The 16162-nt window shown below is 34.9% G+C and overlaps 2 protein-coding genes across 3 annotated transcripts; both read right to left on the bottom strand.

The window, feature by feature from the left end:
- Nucleotides 1–5853: 5853 nt before the first annotated feature.
- Nucleotides 5854–9480, bottom strand: LOC105161137 (NADH dehydrogenase [ubiquinone] 1 alpha subcomplex subunit 8-B). 2 transcript variants are annotated; one of them, XM_020693573.2, is made up of 4 exons: nucleotides 9331–9480; nucleotides 8513–8701; nucleotides 7164–7320; nucleotides 5854–6190 (listed from the first exon to the last, which is right to left on the bottom strand). In XM_020693573.2, exons 2-4 carry the CDS (start codon nucleotides 8698–8700, stop codon nucleotides 6116–6118), a joined length of 420 nt encoding a protein of 139 aa, XP_020549232.1. In that variant the 5' UTR covers nucleotide 8701; nucleotides 9331–9480; the 3' UTR covers nucleotides 5854–6115. The 2 variants fall into 2 exon arrangements, with proteins under 2 accessions (XP_020549232.1, XP_011077035.1); XM_011078733.3 differs by lacking the exon at nucleotides 7164–7320 and having other exon boundaries at nucleotides 9331–9479.
- A 1317-nt stretch (nucleotides 9481–10797) lies between these two features.
- On the bottom strand, nucleotides 10798–15048 carry LOC105161136 (protein RETARDED ROOT GROWTH-LIKE). The gene is made up of 7 exons (XM_011078732.3): nucleotides 14614–15048; nucleotides 14413–14524; nucleotides 13474–13633; nucleotides 12230–12378; nucleotides 11986–12137; nucleotides 11285–11399; nucleotides 10798–11190 (listed from the first exon to the last, which is right to left on the bottom strand). The coding sequence occupies exons 1-7, from the start codon at nucleotides 14976–14978 to the stop codon at nucleotides 11050–11052; spliced, it is 1194 nt and encodes a 397-aa protein (XP_011077034.1). The 5' UTR covers nucleotides 14979–15048; the 3' UTR covers nucleotides 10798–11049.
- Between the last annotated feature and the right edge of the window lie 1114 nt (nucleotides 15049–16162).

Genomic DNA, 16162 nt, shown 5'->3' with positions numbered 1-16162 from the left:
CATGAATGCGTACTTTGTTATATTTAACTGATCTATTGTTTTATTTGCTTTATTTTTACTCATCAAAGTATTGATTTGAATATTAGAGTACTAACAATTTGTTTGTAGTTTCTCGTTCCTAGAGCTTGCAAGTCAAAGCCAAAAGATCTCAAATTAAACTATAATCAGCATTTTCTACTCACATCAGTATTATTTTTCATAGTATTTGATTTCTTGTAATATTTAAATCGCATCTTTATTTTCATACAAAAATAAATATATTATCATAGAATGTTTCATGTTTTCATCCTGCTATATCAATTAGGGATGGCAATGGGTTGAGATAAATCAGGTCTGTCTGAAATGAGGCAAGTTCCAATCCAATTAAATGAATTTGATATTGATGATGCCCCTAAAATTATTAGGTCAAGCTCACAAATTAGATATATTAGCTCAACCAACTAAGAGCTCAATTAGCTCATTAGTAGGACAGATAAGGACTCACCAGTGAGACAGATAAAGCCCCAGCAGGGAAGAAAGGCCTACCATCTTACTAGCTGCTTTACTGAACTGACAAGCCCAAGAAATAAGCCCATTTCAGTGGGGCACGTCATCATACAGCTAGGGGGACACTTCACATAGGGATTAATTATTTACTTATTACAAAAAAATAAAAATATTATATTAATATAATGTTTTAAATATATTAATAATAATATAATGAGTCGTGGTTTCTTTAAAAATTAATTTTTTTAAAGAAAAAGCTCAAGTTGCGATTTAAAATCGCGACTTGGTGTCGTGATTTGAGATCACGACTCGACATTTTTTTTTAAATTTATTTAATTAAATTTTGTATAAATTAATTATATAAAATTAATTTTTAACAACATATTAAAGTCCAAAAAATTATAATATTAACATTGTATTAATTTAAAAAATTACAATTAAATGTACAAATGTAATAGTGTATATTTTTTTATACAATTATAAAAAAATACAATGAAGTATACAATTATTATTGACAACCCGATACCGATACATTTGATTGTAGAAGAATTTGTTTGTTGGGCTTGTTGCCTTGCACGCGCTTGTGTCCAATCCATCTCGTTGTGTACGTGATGTTTGATTTCGACCAGGGCGTGAAGAAATGCGAATAGTAGTGTCGTGGACCAACTCAAATCCCGGTACTCTCAATAATCTTCGGAGTGCACAGGTTCAAATTACTTAGAGTATGTATTCTTGTAAGCCATTATATCATAATAATCCTTTACCATTGATGCAGTACTAATCATGTATGCAGCGCATACTTTTTTAGCGTGACTGCAAGGAATACCAAATTGAGTCCACTTACCGCAAAAACATTCTCGATTCGTAATTTTTACAACATGGGTATTAAGTCATGTCCATTGTGACGTCTTATAACAACCGAGGCGGACTGTTGGAACTGATGGTATTTGGTGGCAGTATACTCAACAGAATTTTGTTGCTAACGTGTGAATATCTTATACGTAAAATCCATCCACAGTTGGTTGTTGGCCAACAATACAGTACTTTTCGCTAATCTCTCATGAAAATAATGGACAGTTCGCTGAAGCGTCATCTCAGCAATTGTTGTCAACGGTAGGCGGCAAACCCCTTTCAATACTCTATTTATGCATTCCGACATATTTATCGTCAAAATTTCGCATCGCCATCCACCATCATGAGATGCTGTCCATTTTTCCTTGTTGATCTGGTCTAAATACTCAAATGCGGCTAGTTTCTGGCTCTTTATCTCTTCCATAATTCGATTAAATTTTCTGATATGATATTCAGAGCCAACGTCTCCAATAAAGATCTTTCAACATGACATTATTGTGTTGACTGTTGAAATTGAAACACACATGCCTCAAGCAATATCGGTGCACGCCGTTAGGTGGCACGAGATCCGAACTTTCACATACAGCTTTAATGATACCAGGATGGCGGTTAGAAATAAGGCAAATACCACGTCCCCCCCATATAATATATCCGCTCAATCGTCTAAGAAACCACTTCCAAGATGAATATGATTCTTCATCGATAATTGCAAAGGCAAGAGGGAGTACCTGTTGATTTTCATCCATAACAGCAGCAATCAACATTTTGTGCTTGTATTTTGTGTATAAATGGGTAGCATCTACACTGATAAGTTTGCGACAGTGTTGGAACCCTTCAATACACGGCTTGAATATCCAGAAGACGTATCCTAGCACATATGCACTGGTTGACGGGTGGCGGGCTTTGTGTTGCTATTCAACAATCGTTTCTGGATTATATTTTTGGAGAGCTCCCATGTATTTGCTAGATTTCGAACTGAGCTCTCCCATGTGCCCTAAACAATTTCACGTGTCATCTTCAAACTGTACCATGTCTTTTGATATGGTATATCATACCCTGTATGGTCTTTCACAATTTGGATGGCAAGCTTTATTCCGTACGCGGGGTTACATTTCACCTTTACTAAAAGTAAAGAAGCAACATAAATCTTATCTAAATTACCATGTTCGAGGGACATTTCATTCAATATATATGTATGGTCCCCCCCCTAATATTTTGTTAGGACAAACCCCGCTGTGTTTTAGAAAGTATGCAAAAAACACCCTCTTGTTATGAGAATAGGCTAAAAACACCCCTGTGTTTTGTAAAACTCAACTCAATCGCCCTTTCTCCGTTAAATCCAACTAATTGTGTTAATTTTTTAGAAAAATACCGTTATACCCTTACTTAATATATATTATTTCTTATTTTAATGACCGTTGGATCTTTTTTGATCAAATATTGATCGTTAGATCTAATCAATTAATCTCAATCGTTAGATTTTATATTCCTAACAAGTTGCTGGGTCGAAGTATTGCATTCTCCATCCGCCCAACAGCAGCAGAGGGGGTTCGATTTCCATTATACGCGATGTGGCGAAAAAGACTGATTCAACGAGATATGCCTTGCCTGCATTAAGATTTAAAACTTGTCATCTACTTTCAGGAAATGTTTGGAACAAAGAACTTACAATAATACAACGCCGCATTCTCCAAAGATTGAGAAACAAGAAGAGATCTATTAAGAGAAAGATTTATTCGAGAGAAAATCTTAACAGTTACATTCAATCACAAACTACACGAAAGTTGTCCCTTTTTCATGGAGATTTACCCATCACAGAGATGCACAGAAGAAGAAAATGATCATATATCCCCTTTATACTCAATCCAGAAACAAGATCGGACATTATTCCGGTTCGTTTCCATTTTCGTGAAACTATTCCTCAAGCAAGGCAGCCGATAAATAAGACCGTTGGATCTTTTTTGATCAAATACTGATCGTTAGATCTAATCAATTAATCTCAATCGTTAGATTTTAAAAAAATAATTTAAAATTAAAAAATATATTATTATTATATATATATAAACAAAACTAACTACCCCCACCCCACCCCCACCCCTTCCCCCGCTGCCACCGGCCGTTCATCGGAGAATGCCGGCACGTCTCCTGTCATGACTACCACCGTTCGACTCATCGTCTCACGACCGGTCAAGCCATAGTGTCTGTGTCATGAAATTCCTCCAAACGCGTCGCCACGGCACCTTTGAAATCCGTTGGTTCGCCCAATATTTCGCCGCCACCTTCTCTCTAAAATTCCGATGCCATCACGGCGAGTCGCCGGGCGCCACACATATCATTCGACTCCAGTTGATGAGGCGAACATTTCCCCTCAAACAATTTGGGATTTCATCAACCATAGACGTTGGGCTACCACCACCACCACCGAAGCTTTCCACCGTCGATTCACCGTCACCGAAGCGACCCACGGTCGTAGACCACCACCAATCACTTCGTCTCCTCTTTGCGAATCGAATGAGCCCCCTCCCACCGATTTTCATCAACTCTATACATACATTTCAATTTTTCGGTCGTGGACCACCGGCAATGCTTCGTGATCTGACTTTTTTTTATTTTTTAAAATTTTTAATTAATTTTAATTATATTAATTAAAATATTTTTTAGTTAATTAAGAGTTATTTTAAATAATTACAATAATTAAATATTTTAACTAATTAAGAATAATTATAATGATAATTATTGTAATTAAATATATTTTTTAATTAATTAAAACAATTTTAGATTTAATAATTAACAAATATAAAATTTGTTGAATTTAAATATAATTTAATTTAATATTTAATATTAAATAAATTAAATTAATTTAATATTTTAATTTAAATTTAATATGATAAAATTTAATACTTATTTTTAAGAGTGAGAAATGGCAAAAGGAAGACACAAAATAAGCCAAAAAGCCCTTTGTATGTTATATAGACCCATAGAAGGATATTTTAGTCCAAAGTATTATTAAATATGAACCTAAACCACAGAAAATGACTACGAAACGCAGCAGACGCGCGTCTCCTCCACCTTTCATTAGTTTCTAACAGAATGGGGATTTTTTGCTGACTAAAACAAAACAGGAGGGAGTTTTTAGTCTATTCTGAAAATAGTGGGAGTGTTTTGCATACTTTCTAAAATACAGGGGAATTTTATGCATTTTATCCTATTTTGTTATTATCCACCTTCCAATTTTTTGTTACAAAATCTCTCACAGCTCCCATCTACACCGCATATCTGAAAAAAATAAACATGAATCAATCGATTAATCATGTATGCTTATACTTATAGAAATATATATATATATACCTGGGCTGCGCTGCTTACAGTATACTTTCCACTTGACCTTCAAACTCTCAGCTACCCAATACTCACGACGTGCATGTCGTATCGAGTAATCTTTCACCGCCTCGATTAAAGTTTCTTTATTTTTGAAAAGTATTACCACATCAAGTCTGCCTTCATTCTTGTCATAAAATTTTGCATACTTCATGTTCGGTACATCAATGGAATCCACGGGTACCTCCGGGAATGTTTGTCCGAAAAATGGTATAGAGCGGTAAAATATTTGCTGAGTAGTTCGATGTGCCATAGCTGCTTCAGAGGATGATGACGTACCTTATGCACAGTCAATATTACTCAAAACACTCTCCACGAAATCGTCATCCAGTATGCCAGTGTTGTTGTGTTGCTTCTATTGAGTGGGATGATGTGCCCAAATTCATCAGGTAACCTGGTGTCATTACTATATCTTTCAAAATTAGAAGATATAGAAATGGCCAGGAACTATAGTTGGGGGAGTGCTGTGCTGGCATTTTTATATCGTGAATTATGCAATGGCAGCACAAAAGGCAAAGCTGCAATTGGTGGTGCGCTGCAATTGTTGCAGGTAAAAGTTACTTAATAACTCTTATACAATTTTTTTTTTGTTATGAATATTAGTTATTAACACATATTTGTATTATTCGTATAGATTTGGGCATGGCCACTGATCACTCCACTTTATAATGTAATAAATTTAAATATAATTTACTTAATATATAAATTAGTTGACAATGTGTGAATTTTATATTTCATTAGTATCCGCATTTGTTAAGATATTTAAATTTTATATTGTGATTGTAATTCAATTTTTTAGTTTAAATTATTAAATATTAAAAATTTTATATAATGTTTTCGAATCATTAAATAAATATATTTAAAAGAAATTTTTTACTTTTTTAGAGAGATAAAATAATAAAAAAATTACTCAAAACAAGTTAAAAACAAATCTAAGATGCCTTAGTCTCTTATACACTCATATAATGGGTATTTTAGTCCAACGTGGACTAAAAATATTGACCAAAACGGCTCAAGTCACCACCCAGCATCCACACCACTTTCCGTCAATTTATAATAAAATGGGATTTTATTTGCTGGGATTTTGCTCATTTCAAAACACAGAGGGTTTTTTTTTGCTAATTTAACAAAATTCGGTGGGTAAAATGGCATTTAGCCAATGGATTTTCTGCAATACTTCAAACAGGCGACATTTCTTCACATCCAAACGAGTTTTCTGCTACCATACAACGGAGAATAGATCAATGAAAAGTACGTTGGACCAAAAAAAATCCGATAAAATGCAGATGGTTGGGTAATTTTATTCTGTTTCACAAGGTCGGAGGGTCTTGCTCCTTATCCTTGTCAGAGGGGGCAAGCTTTCTCAAACTCCTTTTGCTCTTTGCGGCACAATTCAAATTCATTTGTATGGTAATACATGCATCCAGCATAAGCATCCAGTTCTTTGTTGCAGTTCTGGTGGAGATCTCTCAGCCTACAAATAACACAACGCTGTTAGAATTGGTAGTTTGAAACTAGACAGTCTGGGGTTCTCTCCTTTTGCTCTCAAGATGGTACACGTTCAAGTGTTCCATTATCATAGTTTCTCGTCCCTGAAACTGCATATTTACGAGCACTTCAACTAGAAGTCTAGGTACAAGAAAGATGATCTTGCTGAATACTAGTATATCCACAGAAATGCATACATGGAAATCTTCAAACTGCAGAAGGGTCAGCCTGGGGTTCAGAAATAGATCAAAATGTAAAAGCCTCTATTGGGAATGAATTACATTACGGATCTACAGGATGGTTAACCCAAACATGATGCACATGGGATGGGTTGGCAACAGTAGATGGATTCATAATGGATCTTAGTTATGGGCATTTTGATCAAATTATGGGTTCTGATTACCATGGTCAAACCTGACCTGCATTTACATGTCGAAATAATTTGAATTAAGATTCACAGTTTCATTCTAATGTAATCTTCCTGTTCTGTATAATTTTACATATGCTCACAGGCAAGAAAAATGCAAATACAGTATTCATAAGTCATGTAACTGGTGCGGCAGTCTGTGACATTGCATTTTAAAGAATAACACACTTTGATTTATAGCATATCTAAGTCTGGAGATGCACATATTATGTTCAATATTGACGTTGTTTGTGGGTATCTTCCGTTCTTGGTTCTCTTCAAATTGTTTCTAATACAGCAAAAATTGCTGAACTTGGGGATCAGGTTTGGATTTGGCTCAAAGGTAGTCTAGTTGCAGAGAGCTATGGGTTTAGCTAGAAGTGTTATTGCAAGTGGTGCGCTTATTCGTAACTAGTTCCTGTTAACGGAAAAACCGGGAGAAGATCAGGCCACAAGTAGTACATGGAATACAGAAAATCAAACACATAACATCTAATTTATCTCTACTATCAAAAGCAATAAAATTCTTCCAACAACTATATATAACACTTACATATTTAAATAGTATGAAACTTGGGGACAATCGCTCAGTTCTATCCTTGTAGGCCAAAGCAAAGACGAAACAATGGAAGAGCCCCCTTTCTCCTTCATTTAGGTCAATTTCATGTGAGATTGCCCTCTTTCTTTCACAATGAAAGGAAGAGGAGAACCTAAAAACACATCAATTGTAACCAAGGTTGACTCTAAGAAAAGACAGCAACACTATTTAGTAGGAACTGGAAATATTTAAAGGGATTAAGGGATGCTAGGGTAGACCAAACAGGGAATAGGTTTCTAAGGCTAGGAAATTAGGATATACATGCATTTCTGATGTGCGTTTTCATTGACTCACCTTAATTCGTTAAATGAAAGCATCTTCATATTATAGGATGTCTAACTTACAAGATATGTGTTAAATCTGAGCAACTTGTCCCTACAAATTGAAGAGCGTGGGGGCAGCACAAAAGCTTCAAAGGGAGAGACAAACTGATTATCTAAAAGGTGAGTTGAGTGCTCGAAAATTTCACCTTAATGTCCTGCATGAGAATATAATAACAGGCCTGAAGAAAAACTCTACAAGTTTGCCCATATGTTCTGTATCTTTACTATGATTTGTGAATGTATATATTTTCAGCCATGATCAAAGAGTATCTTAACCTATTCCTTCTCCCTCATCCGTCTTTCTCTAGTGATTGGTCATGTAGGATAATGCAGAGAGCACCAGAGAGGGGCTCAGCCATGGCCATAGAAGGGAGGAAAAGAAATCCGAGTTAGATGAAAAGAAGAAAGAAAAGGGGAAAAAGAGAAATTCAAGAAGAAATATAAAGAGAGAAAGGGAGAAAATACAGAAGAAAGGCAGAGTGTGGAAGATGGAGAGAGGGACCCCTTATAGTTCAAGTGTAGAGAACCAATTAAGTTTATGAAAGGTCAACAGTAGTAAGCATTCAACTAATATCTAGTGTTGGCTACAACTTCCCCATACAATTACCAGTCTCATAAGGCAGCCAAAACCTGGACGAAAAGCATAAACATTAAGTTCTGTTTGTACTAACATATAATTTTGATAATCGTACTTCAGATCAGCTTTCAATACAGAAAAAACAGTGAAATCAGTAACCATGAAATATCCCCTACCTACAACTGATCTCAAATCAGACACTTTAAATTTAAAAGACTGAACCTGCCACCTTCAACGTCAAGTATATAGGACTTTGATGTTAAGACCAATGGCTCAGCACTTTCAGTAGCTGCCATATAATGCTCTAATAATCACATTCATTAAGCGGCCAAACAATTAGACAATAGTAAGGGTAGAAAGAATCTATCTTGCATCACACCTACAAGTATCATGATTTAACTTACAGGTGAAGCACGCATTGAGTTACTTGGCGTCCTTTATCGAGGCATTTCTCAGGGTTTGGGTCATCCTTCTTGCACTTCAAAAATGCTAAATTCTCATTTCGGCATCTAGTCCCTATATGCTTCGCAGCGGCCATCAAAACCGACGAAGTTGGGATAGGTTCTCCGGCTGCATCCACAGTGCTTGCCATCCTTAACAAACAGTAAGAAATTTAAATGCGGTTACTACCACCACTTTTAGAAGCTCATCTTACGCAATAAAAGTCCACAGCTTAAAATCCGACAAACACTGCAGACCAATGAAGTTTTATATCCAGTACAGTAATTTCAATTTGATAAGAAAATGTCAAACTTCGAGTGATCTACCATCCCCAAAATCCTCATAACATGAAATCAAGCATTATGTACTATAAATCAGTGCAACAAAAACATAAGCATTCACCGAAGTTGGAACACCTAAACCCCCCCCCCCCCCCAATTATTTCTCAGAGCATTCACCGAAAAGCATCAAATTCTCAGCAGAATTCACTGAAATGCATCAGAAAGACTACATTTACACAAATTTTCGGAAACCCACTTCGATTTAAGAATCGAATCTGCAATTTTCTTCCAGTTTCCATCACGAATGGGAATTGGGAAGACAAAAATCTGATTCCAATACACGACTGCACCTCCACGATGTAATGAAAATCGTCCGTAAACAATTTCATACAATTAAAGCCAATTCATTCAATTTAAAACCCCAAGAAACCAAAAAAAAAAAAAAAAAAAGGGAGAGGGTGAGAGAGAGAGAAGAAAGAAAGGAATCGAGAGATTATTACCTCTTCTCTTGTTCTTGGTTGGAGATTCTGTCAGTATTTTGGTTTAACAGTCACAGACTTGAGAAAGGAAAGGAAATGAAATGGGTCGGGTTGTGCCCACGCCGAGTTGGACTTTATCAAGTAGTTGTGCGTGTTTCGTAATTAACCGTGTCTACAGGGCTATGTCTGTCATTTCCATATTTCTGAACTGGGCATTCACCCTACCCATATGTGGCTTGGATCCGTATCCTTTTGCCCGAATAATTCGATAGTAATGGATCTGCGTTTGGGTCTGGATCTAATTTAACTAACATAAAGACCAAATTTGGTTTCTATATGACCAAACTTTGAAAGAAATGTTAGTTAATGTACGATGTTCATTTCAGCCTTTTGTTTTATTTCATTTTAATTTTTTTTTTCACCCATTGCCTGGCACATTGTCTTTGTGTATATAATAAATATTTTTTTATATTTTAAAAATACCATAAATAATAATAAAATATATAATCAATAAATTACATTTAGAATAACAAAAATAAAATTGATTATTGACATAATAAAAAAAGTGTAGCGCTGTTAAAATAAAATAGAACTATTTTCTTTTTCCAAAAAAAAAAGATAATTACATGTAAATTCTAAAATAATGGAGTAAATTGTCATATTTTAAAATTAGTATGATAGTATCATTAACAGCCATTTGTGATTATAGATGATGTTTTTTTTTAATTTTAGTATAAATTATAATCTTTTACTCCGTAGTCATAATTTGAAAAAAAACTCCTAGGATCATGCAATAATTTTGGATAAATTACACAAACCCCACCTAAAATTTGGTTTAATTAAACACATTTCCTGTCATTTATGAAACTACAAGTAAATTCATTGCAATTGTAGTTATAATTATAAATACATCATTAATTAATAATAAAACTTCACACATATATAATATATTCCTTGAGTACATCGTACTAACATCTTGTCAAGAAATGTATTATTCAAACATTGATAACTTCTCATTAAAACGAGCAAGTTTGATCAAAACTAATTTCATTACTCGGGAAAACACAAATTCTTCTCATTTTCAAGACTTCATTGAACATGACAAACACCACCTTCCACGGAATAGTTCTTCGAAAAATTCATACACAAATCAAGTTTGGTCGAACCAAATTAATTATAGAAAAAATACTTATCATGTGATTGATCATTTTTTTAAACTATACACCAATTGAAGGCTAAATGTATTGTACTTGCTATATAATTAGTTCAAATGGGACCAAACGCGATTTGAATTAGCATTTCCCTCAGTTCAACAGCAAAAGATAGTTCTGGTATTAAGATAGGCGCACCCAGTTTAGTAAGTGCAGATGCGATTGAGAAGTACAATCTTGGTGAAACACTAGATTACACGAAAAGCATTGAGGAAGTTACAGCCTTGTTCTGCATCTAGACATACTTGTAAGAAAGGGCCACACTAACAACCACAAATTTCTTTAACCTCAGAGGGGAGAAGAGTTCAATTTCCTTTAGACAGCAAATGAATTACAGAATTCAAAACTTGTACAAATTCGTGGTGGTGAAAATATAGGGGCTACGGGTCAAGATTTACAAGGGAAATAACTATCTGTAACCAGTTTGCATATAAAGAGCATGCTAATTTTTGTAGTAGTATGTACAAATATCCAATCCGGAATCAGGATGAGGCGTGGTACGTATCTTTGAAATGATCAAGGGGGGATTCTATAAAGATGTGATTGACGATTTATGAGCAATGTCGTACACGGATATGAGGATTTCAGCACCTATTAGGATGATAATCAGCCACTCGAGGAAATCTGATTTCCTATTCTGGAGAATCTCTTGAAGGAAACGAATGTTATGCTGCAGGGGTAAAGAAAAACATAAGCAGGGATAATTTACAACGCGGTAAGGAAATGGTAACTAGAAGGTATAAAGGGACTCCTAGGGGCAATACCTCTACAAATTTCAACTTGAAATCAAGGCTTGCGAATCTCTGAGTTAATTCGAATTCATCCCTGAGGTACTCCCAAATCTGAGCATATTTAGCATCCTTCCACGCGATATCTGATCTGGATTAGGTAATAAGATTCCTCAGTTTCACAAGTTAGAGAAGATGCAAACTAGTTACAAAACTGTAAATTTAGCTGAAGAGAGTGCTGTACTTTGGTTCCAAGCCACGAAGGACTATGGCATTCACATGATGAAAGCATAAATCAAGAGACAGGTGATAAAAGTGAACTTTCTAATTATGCAAAGGCAAGAATTCCAACAATAAGTCATCCCCTGAAAAGGTAAACCAAAATGAAGAATTATCCTGTCCGCATGTGATGGATGAACTAATAATTCCAGATTCTGGAATCTGGAAAAAAGAGGCAACTTATTACTACTCAGCCACACAGAGTAATCAGTCCAAACTCCAAATGGCTTATTCTACCTAGCCTTTCTTCTCCTTTTTTCCTTGCCCTAAATCTATCTCCAAATAGGACCACTTGGAAGCATACAGTAGGGCAACAGGAACACAGTCTAATAATTGAGGCAGCATTATCAAATTGCCTTGTCACAATTGGGGAAGCAATTTTTTCTAACTCCTCACTACGTGCATATCTCCTACTAAATTCATCAAAAAATTTTACATCAAATAATTTAAATTATTACCTCTCGAAAAGCCCAAGCTTAAGAATTACATCAGCAAGATTTGAATTTGCCTTTCCAACCAGTTGGAAGAGCTTTTTTCGTTCCATTGTAAAGGTGCCAGTTTTTTCCATTCCCCGATTGATGTCAGTAAATTCTGCAACCATTCCATCAACCTAAGAAGTGAACAGAAAGGGCTAAATAAGATATCTTCAAAATCAAAGGTATCGCCATACTCGTTAACAGTGAAAGTGTATAGGAAACTTACCTGACGAACGTAATAATCAAGAGCAATACTTTGACCAAGAACACTACCAATCGTACGGATCCCATCAATGTTTAGGTACTGCAGCATTATGTAATCAAGACCACCTTGCATCCATGTACTCAAAGTTGGCTTCTCCCGCACCTCATATTCTAAATTAAAGGACCATGTTAGAAACTCATAAAATGGAGGGAAATAGGTATGAAGAAGTGGCAGTATACTGTTATATACATGAAAAATTACTGCTACATAATATATAAGCACCAAATTAGCAAATAAAAAACACATTAGAATACATAACTGAACTGGAACCATAAAAAGAGTACAACACAGCCACTCTTTACTAAGATTAGCTACAAATACGCTAATTTCTGTATTTATTAACGTTTAACATATCAGGTTTATGAAAGACAACATAGATGACGCTGGGAAAAATTGCAATTTTGGTCCCACACGATAGAGTGTTCCACTTTTGGTTTTACAGGCTTAGCACATTTAGTCCTGTAGGATAAAAAGTTGAAGCATTTTGGTCTCATAAGATAAAAATTGTAGCACATTTGATCCCATAGAGTAAAAGATTGTAGCATTTTTTGTCCCAAATGCTACAACTTTTTAGCCTATGGGACTAAATGTGCTAAGCCTGTATACTGTAGTACCAAATGTGCAACACCCTCTATCGTGGTGGGACCAAAAGTGCAACTTCCTCGATGAAGCTGCAACTCAACAAATTCAGTAAACACATCGACTTCTAATATCCCTCCAACCAAAGGTTTACAGAAAGCTACTACATGTAACTTTGAAACCAGTTCTTCCTAACTATGCATCTCTGGAAAACCCTCGTGATTAACTTTTTCCGCTATATTTTTTGGCATGGTTATAGGGAGAGAGTTCACTATTAGTTGGGAAAATGACTGCATAAGGCGGATGTCTGGTGGAGGCTTGGTCAAATTTCACACCGTTTAATCAGTACACATCAAGCAGCAGTTCACAAAGGAGCAGACCCAGTTCATATGATTATGAAAGAGACATGTCGATGGTACTGCACATTATATAGAATAATATCATGTGGTTGCACTTTATTTTCATTTTATATTGTTATACCATTCGTAAATTGAGATATCCTATCTTTTCCATGCAGTTATGTACATAATAAAGCATCAGACACAAGAGGAAAGAATAATTAGTACAATAGTTAGCTAGATACAACAATGCGTAAAACATAAATCTGACTTTACAAGTGGGCTTACCATCCTTTCTCATCTCAGGTAGCAATCCTGAAGAGTGCCTTTCTACAATTTTTAGATATCCATCAACTTCATGGTCACGGACATTGAATAGGACAATGGAGCCGTACTGGAAAACTACCATGTAACAGCAATCATTTCCACCTAAACTAGATCCCAAACCCTGAGCAATAACATCCACTATAAATCATGTATATATATTTTTTTATTAAAAAAAGGCAAGCAAAGTGTCAGTTATGCACATATTTGCTCATAACCGGAGATGTACAGTATAAAAAAAGTCTAGTCCACTTTCCAAATCTATGAAATCCCAGGTTGTATTACTAGGTATTCAATAGAAATAAGCTTAAGGACCATACAAGGACCAAACAAACCGGAAAGCATTCAACTTGCATTTTAATGAAACATGAAAGTAACAGGTTGAAGTACCTAAACTCCTACCTGAGGTGAATCACCTTCATAAATTCACCTAACCCATATAAAATAACAAATCAATGATGGTCCATTCAAGGACAAATGATATATCAAAACACGAATAATGCAGATCTATTCCACTAAGAAACCTCTGGTAACAATTTGCTCCTCTTTCACTGACAACATAGCTCTCACATGAAAACTCCAAAATCATGATTGAAAAAATTATGGTACAATTTAATATGATATTGTGGACAGATTCTAAACCCGCAAAAACTAAAACTATTCAAGTTTACTGGATTGCTATTAATGGAACTCACCATCTCAATTAAGACACATCTGAAACAAACCACTAGTATTATCCTTCGCATTTTCACTATGTATACAGCCATTTTATTGTAGGAGACTGGCAGTTATTAACCTAGGCAGATTAGTCACCATGCAATTACGGTAAAAAATTAATGGGAATTCATAACTTAAAATTCTAATAACTATAATAGATGGAAGCCAAACTAAAAAAAAAATTACATTAGGGTCAGGTTTCAAATCACCAAATCGCAGAACCACGTAATTAGTCATTCTAGATGAAGGCGGAATAAAATTCTGTTTATTCTGCTCCACCAAGCTCCTCAAATCCACGCTGCCACACAACCACAACAACCATAATCAACAATTTAATCATCAATCCAAAACAAAACCACTGACCAAAAAAAAAAAGAAAACTCGAACCTAGTGGAGAAGAAATAAGCTCTAACGGGAATAGAAGTAGTGGAAGCCTCATTAATCTCATCCTCCTCCTCCAACCCCACCACTCCACCAATCTCCGAGCCTGTGACGGCGTCATTCCACTCCACCGTACTCGCAGCGGACGACGAAATTGAGGACACGCATTTCGGCACGGCGAACCCAGGGCTCCGATGCAGAAACGACCAGGAAGACTGTGAAGAAACTGATTCCCATCGGAAGACAATCGAGAAGGAGAAATTGGGGTTAGAATTAGGTTTCCGGGAGAGCGTGGAGAGGCTTCGCGAGGAGGTGCGGGTGGGGATTGTGAGAATGGCTTTGGTGCGGGAAGTGAGCATTAAGAGCCTCATTTCTCAACGTTTCTGCTTCTGCTGCTCTGCGTACATTGCTTTGTGTAGGAATTCAGGAGACGTTGAATGCTCCCTCCCTTATGTGCTCTTCGCTCCAGTAGGTTACAATTTGTTTTAAAGTCGTGTTGGGGAGAAAGTGCAATAGGCCTCTAATTTAGTTGTAAATAATTCGAGTTTAGACCAACACATTATTATTTAAATTTATTTGAATTATTATCAAATTTTAAAAAATGCATTAATTTAATTTAATTATTAATATAATTGAGTTCAGATGACTTTAATTTGATAAAAAATGTATAGAGCTCGAGTAATTTGATCTTTTCGATATATTTTAGTGTAAATTACAACGAATTTTCTTGAAATTTGGCGTAATCACTAATATCCCCATTGTGCGAAAGATTACCAATACCCTTCTGATTTTAATGGTTGTCTAACAAATAGCCAAATCCATTAGGTTTTCATTTATTTTTTGTGGTGAACTGACCAAAATGTCCCTGCATATTAAGAATTATAATTTTATTTATTTGTTAAAGTTTTCTTATTTTTCGATGATTAAGTGGATAATTTTTAAAAAATTCCTATCCACCCCATTTGATATTTTTTAGATTTTTAATTTTTTTAAAAAAAATACATCAAGTGCAAAGTTAACAATTTCATACATTCATCTAATGATTACATAACTTCATCAATATTAAGGATGTATTTGTAATTTTTTAAACAATAAGGGAATATTCCTATTATGTCAAATTTCATGGGAGGTCGTTGTAATTTACCCTATATTTTATTACTTTTGCGATCGAGCTCAAAAGTTTATTGGATAGAAATTTTATTCAATTTTGATTTATTAAGTTTCTAATCGAATTCAAGCGAGTTTTATCGATAGATTTCAATTGAGTATCAAACCATATGCCTAACTGCAATAAATCTATTAGTATCTAGGTATGTCTTAAAAAACAAACTAAAAAAATAATAATAATTCAAACTTTAACATATAAAATGAGTAGTTAATTAATATTTGAAAACAAAAGAAATCCATGGCCATGAAAAAATAAATATTGTTAGATATAATAAATAAATTCAATGATACTACTAACTAAATTTTTACAAAAATCAATGATAATAAATAAATTCATTTTTTGTGGTGAACGTTATTTTAGATAAAAATTCAAATTTTATATATTTTT

Source organism: Sesamum indicum, linkage group LG4, assembly GCF_026168435.1.
Source record: "Sesamum indicum cultivar Baizhima isolate 11 linkage group LG4, ASM2616843v1, whole genome shotgun sequence".
NCBI lineage: Eukaryota > Viridiplantae > Streptophyta > Magnoliopsida > Lamiales > Pedaliaceae > Sesamum > Sesamum indicum.
This window is presented reverse-complemented; position numbering and strand designations above follow the sequence as displayed.

Excerpts from the sequence above, each read along its gene's own strand:
- LOC105161137 (XM_020693573.2), bottom strand. The coding sequence starts at position 8,700 with ATGGCAAGCACTGTGGATGCAGCCGGAGAACCTATCCCAACTTCGTCG. Across the intron at positions 7,321-8,512 it reads ACTCAATGCGTGCTTCACCT|GTTCTCCTCTTCCTTTCATT; the intron begins GTAAGTTAAATC and ends ATGTGTTTTTAG. Across the intron at positions 6,191-7,163 it reads GTTTCATACTATTTAAATAT|GCTGAGAGATCTCCACCAGA; the intron begins GTAAGTGTTATA and ends TGTTATTTGTAG.
- LOC105161136 (XM_011078732.3), bottom strand. The coding sequence starts at position 14,978 with ATGAGGCTCTTAATGCTCACTTCCCGCACCAAAGCCATTCTCACAATC. Across the intron at positions 12,138-12,229 it reads TTGATTATTACGTTCGTCAG|GTTGATGGAATGGTTGCAGA; the intron begins GTAAGTTTCCTA and ends TTCACTTCTTAG. Across the intron at positions 11,191-11,284 it reads TCAAGTTGAAATTTGTAGAG|CATAACATTCGTTTCCTTCA; the intron begins GTATTGCCCCTA and ends TTACCCCTGCAG.